This window comes from Macrobrachium nipponense, chromosome 1, assembly GCF_015104395.2.
Source record: "Macrobrachium nipponense isolate FS-2020 chromosome 1, ASM1510439v2, whole genome shotgun sequence".
In the NCBI taxonomy this organism is placed as follows: domain Eukaryota; kingdom Metazoa; phylum Arthropoda; class Malacostraca; order Decapoda; family Palaemonidae; genus Macrobrachium; species Macrobrachium nipponense.
The window spans coordinates 34,937,986-34,952,985 of record NC_087200.1 but is presented as its reverse complement, the minus strand read 5'-3'; the positions used below and the strand labels follow the sequence as shown (position 1 = coordinate 34,952,985).

Genomic DNA, 15,000 nt, shown 5'->3' with positions numbered 1-15,000 from the left:
AGTGGTCTTTGCTCCCTCGGTGGCGGTGGGAAGCCCTTGGGGAGTTTTTCTTAAAATGCGTTGCTTGTTTTTTTGGAAATGATGCAACGACACTCGCTTGATAGATACATGGATGGGAAGTGACAGGAAATGCGTAGAATTTTGTGCGAACTTCGAATTTATAAATACTCATTTATACGTTCACACACGCCTGCACATGCTCATACATATGAATGTATATGTGAATATATACTTATATATATATATATATCATACATATAAATGTATATGTGAATATATACGTATATATATACTCATCATGTAGATATATATCTATATATATATATATATATATATATATATATATATATATATATATAATGTACATGTGTGTGTGTGTACACGTACACAAACACAAATATGTATACATACTTACATACAGGCATATATACACGCATATGAATCACAACTTAATACCAGTAACTTATGCACGTTGTACAGCCACCATAACGGTAATAAAAAATTGTTGTGCCTACGTAATTACACGAGCTTAACGACCCAGTTGCCACGTACCTGCAGAAAATGATCCCCATTATTCCAATTACTGGAATGAAAACGGAAACACAAATTGGGTGGCCTCACACGCAATGGTTCTGCAAACAATCGTCATTTGGCTTTGTCATCCATTGACCTCGGTGGTTTTGGATTCCGATCGGGGTTTTACAAGAGGCATAAAATTATGTATGATCTACTTTGTGTTTTGATTGTCATTTATCACAGTTTATTATGATCTCCAAAGCTAACTCCAGAGACAGTGTGATCCCCCTGAAGTGTACATCGCCTTTCGGAAGGATGATATCTGGATATTCATTGAAAAATGACAGTTTCCCGGAATTTTTTGATGCGGTTAACTGAGCGAGCGTGAGAGAACTGACCGAAACAGAACTCTGCTCACGGAACTCGGGTTTTATATTCACTTAGCAAACAAAATCCTTCGGGCAACCAGAAGTCTCATTCCTAATTTTGCTTTTCGCGAGTGTGTGTTTGTGTGTGTGCTTTCATTCAAAGGTTTAACTCATATTTTCACTCAGAATAATGTTCTCACAATGACCCTGTGAAAGAAAGCCGGGTATATTTAAAGTTTTCCGAAGTATACCAAGCTGCCTCAATTTATCAAATTAAGCTACAAGAGGTCACATGGGGTTAACAATATCTCTGCTACCAGGTATGAAAGATATTCCAGTTTGATCAGGATGCTGCACTTTCAGAGGTTTCAGTTATGATGCTCTCAAAAGCACTCCGTCAAATTCTGAGAATATTCCAATAGATAAGTAGACGAGGAAAAGGAGCATAAAAGGGTCCTCATACATTAGCATATGAAAGGCGTGTATTGACATTTTACAAACTGCAAACTTTATATTAAATTAAGTCTTAAGAAAATGTCGAATAACATCATCATAAACGAACCTAAATAAACACTGGGGAAGACAGACACAGATAAACATACTACCACTTACGACATTTGATCTAGTTTATAATAGTAGCGATATGTCAATCTGTAAACTCCAAGAGGTAATTGGGGAATTTGAAATAAATATATGCTCATGAAGAGTATGTGTAAAGCATTATATATATATATATATATATATATATATATATATATATATAATATATATATATAATATATATATATATATATATATATATATATATATATTATATGCACATATATTTATTTCAAATGCCCCAATTACCTCTTAACTGCTGGTTTCTTCATTTTAGTTTTAGCGACGTGATGTGAAAGATTCATGCCACTAGAATATGATAATATATTGATTTAATTAATCGTTTCTTGAATATCGTATTTACGTGGCAAATAAGAAACTTTTAATGAGTGTCGGAGAAAGCATCCCATTGTGAATATGTTGTATCTAAGTTATTCGCCTTCTATCTTATTTCATCAAAATAGCCCGTGGGATCAAGTGGAGTACGTATCACATACTCGCACAACATTTGTCTAGATAACAGTGGGGCCTTCATCTCACACAATAAAACTAGAGCCCAAAGTTCATTACAAAAGCAACAATTCCATTCACAAACCGAATCTTCTCATTACGTTTTGAAAGGGATACCAAGATTCGACGCGTCCTTGGTCGCTCGACTTCGTCCCGGAGCAGAATGTCTAAAGTTGTGATGGATTCCAACTTCCCGAGAGTTAGATCTCACGCGATAGGAAATGCTTGAGGCTCATCGATCTGCTGTGAGCGAAAACAAATCATTGCTGAGTTGACGACCGTTGGAGGACCTGGGTTTTGCTGAATAACTGCAGCTGCTTCAAGTGAAAGCAGTGTTGAGTTTATGACCAACGGAAGACTATCTTTTGTCTGAGTATAACTACTACAGAATAAAGCAAACCGGTGTTGAGTTTATGATCTGGGAATCCTCGGATTGTCGAACTGTAAAATTTTGCAAATAAGTGTTGAGTTTATGACCCCCACAAGAAAGACTTCCTACTGACTATAACTGCTACACGGTAAAGCTGTAACCTACTGACTGTAACCGCTACAAGTGGATGCAAATCAGTGGAGAGTTTATGACCCATGTGAGACTTGAGACGTTGTTAAGTAACTGCGAAAGCAGCGGTTGTTGAGTTTCACTTTGTCAAGTTAATGTTAACTGCTGCAAGCGAAAGAAAGTTAGTGTTGAGTTTACGACCTGTGGGAGACTTTGGACTTTGTTGAAGAAATGTCACTTCTTCAAGTGGAACAATCGATGTTAAGTTTGCTGTCAACAGGGGAATTAGGACTTTGTCAAATCAACGTAATTGCTGCAAGTGAAAAATAAATGCGATTTCAAGTTTTCAATGATTTTAGCAAGATAAAAGAAATTAATGAATAGCGCAGCTATATCTATAGGCCTAGTTTAGATATTCACGCATATATGTATGAAATGCTTTATCAAATGTTCTACTGTAATTAAAAGCAAAAAATAAAAGAACAAACTATCAATAGGGTAGTCGGATTGGGCCATATTTGAATTGGGAAAGGTATTTTCTGTAAGCTGAATGCGAATCAGTCTGTGTTGGACTTTTAATAGTAGAAAGGCAACTCACATTTGTTTAGAGAAACACATCTTTTGTCATGGATCGGAATTTACTCCTAAAGAAAAGAAAGTTATTTTCTTATACAACTGAAAGTGAATCTGAATATATAATCGATTCTTAACTTGTCATACTGTTGCGTCCTTCATAATTCATTGTGTTGTTGCATATTTTCTAAAAAAATGAAAATTAAAAAAGGAAAACACAATGCGTGGGGTATGTATTAGACAATATTCCGTAAATCACATGAAATATGTTACTTATGTTTCGAAGTTAGCAAAACTGTAAGTGCGCTATTCACTTGTCACACGATGGTAAAAGATTGATATATATATATATATATATATATATATATATATATATATATATATATATATATATATACATATAATATGTCTGTATCACCATCTCAAAGACTGACCATACCCAACGTTATTTAGTTTGTTGATCGAACGAGCAACGATATATATATATATATATATATATATATATATATATATATATATATATATATATATATATATATATATATATGTATGTATGTATGTATGTATGTATGTATGTATGTATGTATAGGCGTAATGGTGTAGCAACCATACCTCCTTCCCATCTTTCGAAAGTGCCGTTTTAATCAAAGTTGTGTCCGTTTTCGAGTGCTGCAGTAATTGGCTTATGTTTGGTAGTTTCGTGGATCGCTCTGGATCATCAGTCTACCAGTCCTTACAACTTTCACTGGGCCCCATTATCTGTCTTTGTCTAGATAAAAGGCATAGATTTAGCAACCTCATTACTGGAGGTATGTTGGAAAGCCTAAAGGCGTTACTCTTCAACGTGGAAAAGAGAAAAAGATTCCGTAGTGTTATATATATAATGTGTGTGTGTTTGTGAGTGCGCACGCGCGAGTTTGCGCATAGATATACGTATTTTTGTCCGTAGTGTACACAGTGTCTTCATAAATCATCTTTATATGAATCTAATCGTGCAAGAAAACGTACAGAAATATGTTACTGGTCATGGTTTAGAACAACAGTAATTCTCCACTATGTCATGTCTGTGACAAGAAAATTGCCTGGAATTTTGACACTCGTTCGTAGACTTTCCGAAAATAATCACGTATTGCGTTACGCTCAATTTAGTACTCTGATATAATAGATTGTTACTGTAATGAAGATCATTATACCTCAGCTTGAGGGTCTGTTTAAAATAATGACTTAACAGGAAAACAAATAGTAGTCTTCAGATTTGAATGTCTTCATTAAGCAACGTAATTTCTGCTGTACGTATATGGGACGAAGTTGCTAGCTCATACCTACTTAATTCACCACTTAGGTTGACAAAGGCTCAAAGGGTATGCTTTTTCGCTTTGTAAGATGCCAAAGTTAACACCGTACAGAGTTAGTGAAATGTGGCAGTCTTGCACCGTAGAGTTTGTACCTGGTTACTATCAGAATCAAAGAGTCCCTACCATTATGGCATTATATTATATCTACTCGTGCGTCTTTATTATTATTATTATTATTATTATTATTATTATTATTATTATTATTATTATTATTATTGCACACTTATTGGTAATTGTATCCTTAAATACAATGATCATTCTTCGAAAAATAAGCGGGCATTAAAGGAAAAAGAAAATATAAGTTTAGTAAGTTGCAATGAAAATCGTTTAATTAATGTTAGTGCTTTATGTGCACTGAACGATTGCGCATTATTTTTCCTGAAATAAGTGTTGAATTATTTGATAAACTTTGTGGTGTCTCTTTATTATATAAATCTAAGGCTGAAAAGGACGAAAGGCCCAAGATATAAATAATTTTCATGGTATGTACGGTAGAACTAAATGATAATTGTGATTGGTATACTGTCATTTACACGACATTTCTTTTTAGCATTATTTTTCTATACCATATTCTATTTTCATGTACAATTTTTTTTATATATATATATATATATATATATATATATATATATATATATATATATACGCGTTTCAATTGTATTCCTATGTGGAATACAACTGAATTAACATACCTCTTGTGTAAGAAGATTACCAGTGCTACACACACACACACACACACACACACACACACACACACACACACACACACACACACACATATATATATATATATATATATATATATATATATATAGATATATATATATATATATATATATATATATATATATATCTACTGCTTCATTTTATTGCCAGCCACCCTTTGTTACTGCATATAGTTATTATATAATATATATAGTCAGGTCCGTCAAAATTGACTGCTGTCAAGGTGGCAGTAAGTTGTTCTGCCAGGAGAATGGATGATAGAAGGGCCAAGCTTAATGACATACAGATGGGAGGAGTAGACGAAGAGTATTAACAATTCCGGGATAAGGTCTTCGGGTAAATGGAAAGCGTCTTTAGGTTAGGATGGATGATAAGCGAAAATGAGAGGTTTAATGAGGGGATAAGAGGGATTATTTTTAGGTGCAATTGCATATGCCAGAAAGGGACATGTACAGGTACACAAGAGGACGGTTAGGTTAATCGTGAGGAAAGTGATAGAAAAAAAGAGGGCAGAATAAAAGTAAGAACTTTAGGAGAAACAAGAAGTTGTTTTACATGCAAATGAACAAATCAACTGATTCGTTACAAAAGTTGGGCTGAGGCAAAGGTGCGTGATGTCTCCATGGGTATTCAATATCTTAATATAGGTAGTAACACTAAAAGTTCTGGGGTGGAAATTAGGGGCGAAAGAGATGTAGTAAGCCACAGAAAAGGTGAAGCATGAAAAGTATGAGGTGTGTATAGACGCTTTGGAAGTTTCCGTTACAGACTCATTAGTTAAAGTAGGAATGTAGCAGTAAGTATTTACTGTATGAACTTACACCCAAATATTTGCGAATGATATATAAATATATATATATATATATATAATATATATAAATACATATATATATAATATATATATATATATATATATACATATATCTATTTATAAATACACACACACACACACACACACACACACATATATATATATATATATATGTAGTATATATATATATATATATATATATATATATATATATATATGTATATGTGTGTGTGTGCTTATTATATATATGCATTTCTATCTATCTATCTATCTATCTATCTCTCTATCTATCTATCTATACTATCTATCTATCTATCTATATATATATATATATATATATATATATACATATATATAGATAGATATATATATAGATAGATAACAAACTTATTTTTCTTCAACGGGGCATTTATGAAAAAACGCCGCCCCTTCTACTTCAATCAAATAACTCCCAATCGTTAGATAATCGATGGCGTGGCCTTCACCCACCCTACTTATCTCTTACGCTAGATTCCGGGGACCAAAAACCTGCTACTTTAAGGTTGGAATGCTACTGAGATTCGCATCGCTCTCTGTGACCTTTTGCGTTCACCCACATGCTATACATATCCTTCCTCCTCTTCTCTCTCTCTCTCTCTCTCTCTCTCTCTCTCTCTCTCGCTCTCTCTCCTCTCTCTCTCTATATATATATATATATATATGTATGTGTGTGTTGTTGTTTGTACACTTTATATATATATATATATATATATATATATATATATATATATATATATATATATACATACACATTTACAAATAATCCATTATTATCTAATTCCATTTAATTTGGGAATTCATTACTCCCAAAAGTAATCGTATAGTAGAAGTCTTATCTAGCAATCAAAAGACACCGCATATGCCGGTGTATAAGCCCATACAAAAACATTCTGCGGTGTAATTTACGGTTAGGCTATGTTCGCCCGATAAGACTAACCCCCCCCCCCCAAAAAAAAAAAAAAAAAAAAAAAAAAACCCCCCCAAAAAAAAAAAAAAAAAAAAAAAAAGCTAGCACTAGTTCCCTTACAAATCCATTACAAACGAGATGTACGCAACTAAATTCTCTAATGATCAAGAGTTAGACAAAGCAGTTAATCGTGGTTGATGCCACCGGGTATCGCTCGTAGGCTACACAAACAAACTTGCGTTATGTAGCATGACCTTATTATGTTCAGAAAGGCTTTGTACTCATTAGCAGGTGACACTATGGCGTTAAAAACTAAATATAGAAGTATTATTTTCATTAACCCGTAAGCTGTATCTCCTGCTAATGTACTTCTTATCTTGATTTGAACAAATAAAACATGGAAGCATACGCTAAATTTTTTAAAAATAAAAATCCATATAGAGAAATTAATATAATTTGCTGAGAGAAAATACATAGTGGCATTTCAATTTGATCTTAATGATACAATAATGACTTATTAATCGAATTATTTCGTTTATTATCAAAACATGCTTCCATATTTCAACGAGTGTTAGGCGGCAGTTTCACTTGTTTATCCGTTTGAGAAAAGGTCCTCATTTTATATTCGGCATAAATGTCGACCCCTGTTTTTGGAGAAATGTTTGTAGACTTCAGATTTCGACTTATTCGCCGGTATATTCAGTATTAATGTTTCTTTATAAGTATAAAATCTGAAAAACGGTGAAAATATAGCATGTCATTCCATTTGAAACGACATACTTCTGAGCTGCTAAGTAACAGAGGCAAACGTCTTTGGTAACAAGACTATGGTGTGACATCGAGTCAAGAACTGGCTTTAATTAATAATGCATTAGGTCAGTTGCATGTCGATGTAGGCATTCTGTAGTGATGAGGTCACCCTCTTGCCTGTTGCATTAAGTAACTATTATAAAACAAGCAAAAGTTCTCTCTCTCTCTCTCTCTCTCTCTCTCTCTCTCTCTCTCTCTCTCTCTCTCTCATCCTTTTCTTCCCCTCCAGTACCTTTGAATTCTGGAACTCGTGGCAGTCCACTTTGTTCCCGTTGTCCTGTGATCTATCTCTTGCTGTTGGGCGAATCTCTCAACAACTGGTAAACAATCTCTAAAATTATACAATTATTCTTTTATTTGTGGGTGAGCTTTGGCTCCTACATAGAGTGTCTTCTATTATAAAGTGATATTTTCTCCCCATTACTAAATCATGCTATCAGTAGCTCTTGTCAAAAGAAACTGGCAATAACCGGTTTGTGAATTTCAACACAGCTGGTGCTGAAAGTTCCCAAACTGGTGATTGCCAGAATCTAGGAATATTATTAGCTCTGTAATTAACAGTCTCTCTCTCTCTCTCTCTCCATTACTTGAACAAAGGTAGTGGCTATATTTCTGAAGCAATATTTTTCAAACTACTGTAACCCGAGCATATGCTGTGTCCCTATCGTGTCTTAAACTAACTAGTGAGGGGAACGACAGAATAAGTTTTTTGGGTTGCTACCTTTTCCAATGCAGCCTGGCGGATTTTTAGAAGCTGTGAAACGTTATACAGCTGAATTGCTTTGACGGCTCCGGGTCAGTTACCTGTATCTTTGAGACTAATTATCTGCCATAACAACAAATACGTTCTTGACAGATTTTTGAAAAGGATCTATTAATTCATGTATTCGATGCTGAATTACACTATATACATACACACACATACACACATACACATACACATACACACACACACACACACTCACACACACATACATACATATATATATATATATGTATATTATATATATATATATATATATATATATTTATATATAATATATAATATAATATATATATATTATATATATATATGATATAATTACTGCTTGTTGTAGTATTGACTTCCCCGCCCAACTTTGCGGACATGAGGATCGGACTAGCTTCTGTAATACCCAATCCCTCTTTGGAAGTATCCGTATCGTATTTCAATTTTGTTTACCTGCAAGCAAAGAATTTCTGTCGGATTTATTGAATCCATTTTCCAGACGCTTTCATCAGCCTCTGTTATATTTCGTTGTAGACCAAAATTTAAGATTTGCTATCCATGTACTTTAACGTTTCCATGTCGTGTCCACATCTGTTTTTACCTTATCCTACTACAATACGTCACTTACCATCAAAACTTCATCAACCAACATCAAAATAGACATTCATTTTACTCACCCCTGTCGTAAACAAGTCACTTATTTTGTCAGACCAGTCACTCTCCCACCTCTAGTCTGCTACACTTTTGCTTGCTCATAAGTTCAGTCTTCATCACATATTGAATTGATGATAAGAAACTGTCGTGCTTATTTGTCATTACTCTTCCAATCGGTACCTTCTGTGGTACGTATTTCATCATGTCATTGATTTTCTTTTAGTAGCCTTAGCAAGACACTTTTTCATGGCAAGTTTTTCCTAGACTTAAATATTCAAAGAAGCGAGTGAAACGTCATTTTATCAAGTAGCAATGGTTTCTTAGCTGTTATAAACCAATTGGACATTATTTCAAATGCATAAAATTACTCATCTGATGACAAAAGACCCTGCAATAGCATAATTTAGCTATACTAATAGTTAGGTAAATCGTCATTCAATATTAGCAGGAACAGAAAGCTTATACTTGTTTACAGAAGGAAGTGACGGTTGCCGAACAGTGCTCTCCGTGCGTTGGTTCTCTTACATCTGGCAACTTGGTGTTATTGAGTAGACAATATAGATAAGATTTAGGCTCCCTTTGAGGGTCCTCATACAACGTTTGTCTAATGATTTTATCGTTCTCAGCGACCATTCTCCCTCCATTAATCTGCTTCCCACTAATCTGTTCTTTTACCTTCGTGTATATATATATATATATATATATATATATATATATATATATATATATATATATATATATATATATATATATATAGTACTTATGCATATAAATCTACTGAGTGACATGATTATATTCAGATTTAATGTACACAGCATCTACATAAATATTTATACGTATACTTGAGTCTATGTACGGCACAGATCGTACTAGCGGTCTTTTTTTTTCCGTCCTTACCCTCCATTCAGATTTCGCAGACGGGGTCTATGGCCCGTATTTAGGACATCACGCGCATTCCAGGTGACGTAGTTAATAATGGAGCACTCACCGTAAATAGCCTTCTTTCAGTACTACTTCTTCTTCTTCTTCTTCTTCTTCTTCTTATTATTATTATTATTATTATTATTATTATTATTATTATTATGGAAGAAAACTTCTCTGAGGAATAAGTAGTTGATTACATTTTAGCAAACTATGATTTCACAATTTATTAATTAGTGATTACTTGTTGCTTCAACTAGCGGGATCAGTGAGGCCGTCGTGATAACATGAACTGGGTCATTTTTTCACTTTTCAATAATAGTCTCCACTTGTCTTTTCTGCAACAATACGTATTTCTGTTCTTAAACAAGATCTGTCACTCTGGTCTTCAACCTCTCCCATCTCTCTTTGCTTTAACGACATTTCTCTGTACCTCTTTTTTAACACTACCCATTTCTCTTTTTCTTTAATAGCTCTTTCTCATTTAATCTCGTCTGTTTCTATTGTCTTATACATCTATCTCCCTGATCTTGACCGCCATCCATTTGTCTTGTCTCTAACAAAGTCTGTTATTTTTTTCTTGCAGTTCTGGGAGATCATCAGCGACGAACACGGGATAGATCCGTCAGGGTTCTATTCGGGCAAATCGGAAATCCAACTGGAACGCATCTCGGTCTATTACAACGAAGCCTCAGGTGAGAGGTTCAAAGCTCCCATATAGTCTCGACCCTTAGGCTGGAGGGTAAAACTCCCCAGGTCTTGACCCCTCAGGTGGGAGAGTAAAATTTCCCCAAGTCAAGGGGCAGCAGTTGTCATCAGTCCTTTTATATCTTTTCTTGTCGAGATTTCTATTCGTTTTTCGGTTTTTTTTTTGTTTTTTTTTTTTTTACCTAGCATGGTTGCTTTTGCATATAATGATTATTTGCTGTGATTTCCCCAGATATTATCACTAATAATATTATACACTTGAATCCCTAGTAATATAAATGACAATACTTTTCAATTGATATATAATATCATATTTTTGAAATATTATATGGTTACTATTTGCTTAGTGGTTTAGCGTTATTTATTTTTGTCAGTGGAATATTTTATTTCCAAAAATAACTAGTTCAATATTTCCCATTGTAAACCTGGAATAATTCATTGTAAGGATATGTTCTCAAGGAGATTAGTATTTTTTAACGCACTTTCGGGATTTTCATAGCGCTCAATTTTGTTTCCATATAGTTTGTTGATAAGTCACGTCTTGTTTTGCCTCCTTCTCTCACCAGGTGGCAGGTATGTTCCGAGATCAGTCCTCGTGGATCTCGAACCGGGCACAATGGATGCTGTCAGATCATCGCGTTACGGTCAGCTCTTCAAACCAGACAATTTCGTTTTCGGTAAGAAGCAGAGATACCTGCTTTCATATCAAGAGTTTTTTTTTCTTAAATTCCCTCAGAGGATATTGGAACCAACAACCTTTTTAAGAATTAGTCATGGTTAGCATTTCTGTCGTCAGATACACAGGTTCTTTTACGTATATAAAAAAATGAGAAGACTTGACCTTTCAAAAGTAGTTCACGGTAAACCAAGCGACCTCAGGGTGGCGATAGGGGTAAATTCTTCCCATTCCTTTCAGGCCAAAGCGGTGCCGGAAATAATTGGGCGAAGGGTCATTACACCGAGGGAGCAGAACTCGTCGACTCTGTTCTAGATGGAATAAGGAAAGAATGTGAAAACTGCGACTGTCTGCAGGTAAGGGAAAAGAAACCACGCAAAGAAATTCGCTACAATGGTAAATACGAATGTAAATAAACATAGGAATGACCAAACAGATGATTTATGCAAAGTCTAATAGACACGACTGATGGACAGATAATCACCCTGACATTCTTAAGGCAGAAAAAATACAACACAGGTAACGATTAAGAAAATAAGTCAAGAAAACTTAGCCGTCTTTTCAAACGGCAACAAACAACTTGAGAAGAAGACACGGGTGAGAAACAAGCATAATTATAGTTCCTCCGACGGGCCATTAGCGGTATCAGACCTCTGGGAATATTATCTAGCAGCTTTGCCCATTAACCCTTAATGGGCTATGCAGACTCAGACAGCTCGATCGATCAGTATTTCGCCTGAGACTGGAATGAGACAGAAGAAGGCTCTCGTCCTCTTCCGCCGTTCGTTCCCGTTAAATGCTGATAGTTGGAATTGTCTCTTTACCTCCATGCCCCCGTAAGGGTAGTGTCGGCAGTGCACCTTCTACGGTTCACTGTAGACATTACTTAAGGTTCTTTGCAACGTCCCTTCGGCCCGTAGCTGCAATCCCTTTCATTCCTTTTACTGTACCTTAGCTCAAATTCTTTCTTCCATCTTCTTCCCACTTACTCCTAACAAGTGAATCATTGTGCAACTTCGAGTTCTAACTCCCGTTACACCTGTGAAACATTTTCACTGTCAATTTCCGTTTCAGGGCTGAATAACCTCGTAGGTCCAGTGCCTGTATTCTACTCTATCTGTTTGTGAGCAGGACATCAACTTGTGTATACATAGTTAGATAGACTGATAGTGGAAGATGAAGGCGCTTAGTTGCCACCAAAGAAGTCAGACTTTCGCTTGCGATTGACTGCATTAATCCTTCATTAGAAATTCTGACGAGATTTCTTGTTCGCTTCCGGCTTCTAGGTCTAAAGTACGTTGTGTAGCAGTTGTTGAACAGGAAGTCGGTCTTTTGTTGCAGGCGCTCTCAAAGTGGGGGTTTCTTCTCCTTTCTTGTCTTTGTTTTGTTTTGTTTGTTGCTAGATTGCAGCGCCGTCCGAAGTCAGGTGGATTTTGCTAGTCCTCGTCTCCGGAACATTAACATTTCTTTGTTTATATATATATATATATATATATATATATATATATATATATAGATCTATATATATATATAGATGTATGTTGTAATGTAACAATATTGCATATATATATATATACATATATATATATATATATATATATATATATATATATATATATTATACACACACACACACACATAATATACGTACACGCACATGCACACACAAATATATATATATATTTCTCAATATTTACAAGCCACACTGAAGTTTCCTCATCCTCTGCTAATCGTTACACTTCAACTCCAAGTTGCCTCACACCTTAATCTCTCAGCCCCCAGTAATAAGACTCTTTCGCCCCTTTCCTGCCAACCAGCTAATAGTCTGCTGCTCCTCGTAGGCTCAGAATGAATTGTTTCTTCTCACGCGTTTTTCACCGCAAACTCTTCAGGGTCGAAGAATAGAAGATACACGAAAGCGAACGAGGAACAGAACTAATTAACTTATGCAAAGAACAAATGTACCTGATAATATTATGATTCATATATATATATATATATATATATATATATATATAATGGAAATAATCATAAGCAACACACAATCACAGAAATACATTGCTGATTCGCATCAGGAACTAATCTAGGTTTTTCGATTGGCAGTGGCCTTACCTTTCAACCGAAAAACCTGGGTGCGATCCTGATGTTAGTCATATATATATATATATATATATATATATATATATATATATATAATATATATATATATATATATATACGTGTATATATATATATATATATATATATATATATACTATATATATATATATATATATATATATATATATATATATATATATATATATATATATATATATAATATATATATATATATATATATATATATATATATATATATATATAATATACACACGTATATGGAAGAGAATCTCAGAAACTGATTAATAAGTTGATTTGACGGCATAACGGCTGGAAGTGAAAACAGAAAAGTGTTTGGATGAGCTAAATCATACAAAGAAATATCAGGAAAAAAGCAAGTGGAAGAGAAAACTATACTCTGTTTTTTTTCATCTGTCCATCCGCCTGTGGTGTTTTTGTATGGCAACACTGCGGCCTGGGCTTTAGATAGTTACATTCAGCTCGCATTCAACGATTATAATAATATCCTATTTCGAATATTAACGGTGTAATTCGCATACAGTAAATTATTAAAACACTTTTCAGTTGCAAATGTACACCCAGATATCCTTTCATTTACCTAAAACTTACAAATAGCGTAACTATCTAAAGCCCGGGACGTAGTGTTACCATACAAAAACACCACAGGCGGATGGACAGATGAAAAAAAACAGAGTATAGTCACAAGTTTTAAAAGAAAGTTGTGGTTTAAAACCGTAAAAATCAATTAAATTAGATTCTTGGAAACAACAGTAAATCTTGAGGTATCGTGGAAGTATAATATCGGTTACAAAAGAGATATGAAGATCCGATGAATCTATTGCGGAAATTAGAGAGAAATATAGACAAAATAAGTTCGTGGATGAAAATCTGGAAGTGAATAGGTCAACGAGCGTGGAAAATAGAGAGAACTCGTTGTTGGAACTTAATTACAGGTGAAAAATAGAGCTAGAGAAAAGGAAGCCGTAAATAGAATTGAAAATGCCAGAAATGAACAGAGAAAAGTCGAAGAAATTATCCTTGGAAAAGGGACAAAGAATTGTAGAGAGAGAGAGAGAGAGAGAGAGAGAGAGAGAGAGAGAGAGAGAGAGAGAGCATCCCCAAAAATGTAACCAGCTGATCTATAACTCAACTCTTGGATTAATCACGTTGTGGTGTAGGTTCTTGGGCATTGCAACAAATATTTGTCCTTTCCGTAGGGGGTTAGTGCCATCAGTGTACCCTCATGTGGTGCACTGCAGGCATTACTTAAGGTTCTTTGCAGCGTGCCTTCGGCCCCTAGCTGCCACCCTTTTCATTACTTTTACTGTACCTTCTTTCATATTCTCTTTCTTCCATGTTACTTTCCACCCTCTCCTAACAATTGATTTACAGTGCAACTGCGACATTTTCCGCCTGTTACGCCTCTCAAACCTTTTACTCTCAATTTCCATTTCAGCG

The 15,000-nt window shown here is 34.8% G+C and overlaps 1 protein-coding gene across 1 annotated transcript in view; it reads left to right on the top strand.

The window, feature by feature from the left end:
* Positions 1 to 15,000, top strand: part of LOC135219227 (tubulin beta chain-like) — a 66,001-nt gene that overhangs the window by 38,271 nt on the left and 12,730 nt on the right. The window contains exons 2-4 of the mRNA XM_064255812.1: positions 10,624 to 10,732; positions 11,312 to 11,422; positions 11,662 to 11,777. Of these exons, the coding sequence (XP_064111882.1) occupies positions 10,624 to 10,732; positions 11,312 to 11,422; positions 11,662 to 11,777 (336 nt within the window). The remainder of the gene's footprint in view (positions 1 to 10,623; positions 10,733 to 11,311; positions 11,423 to 11,661; positions 11,778 to 15,000) is intronic.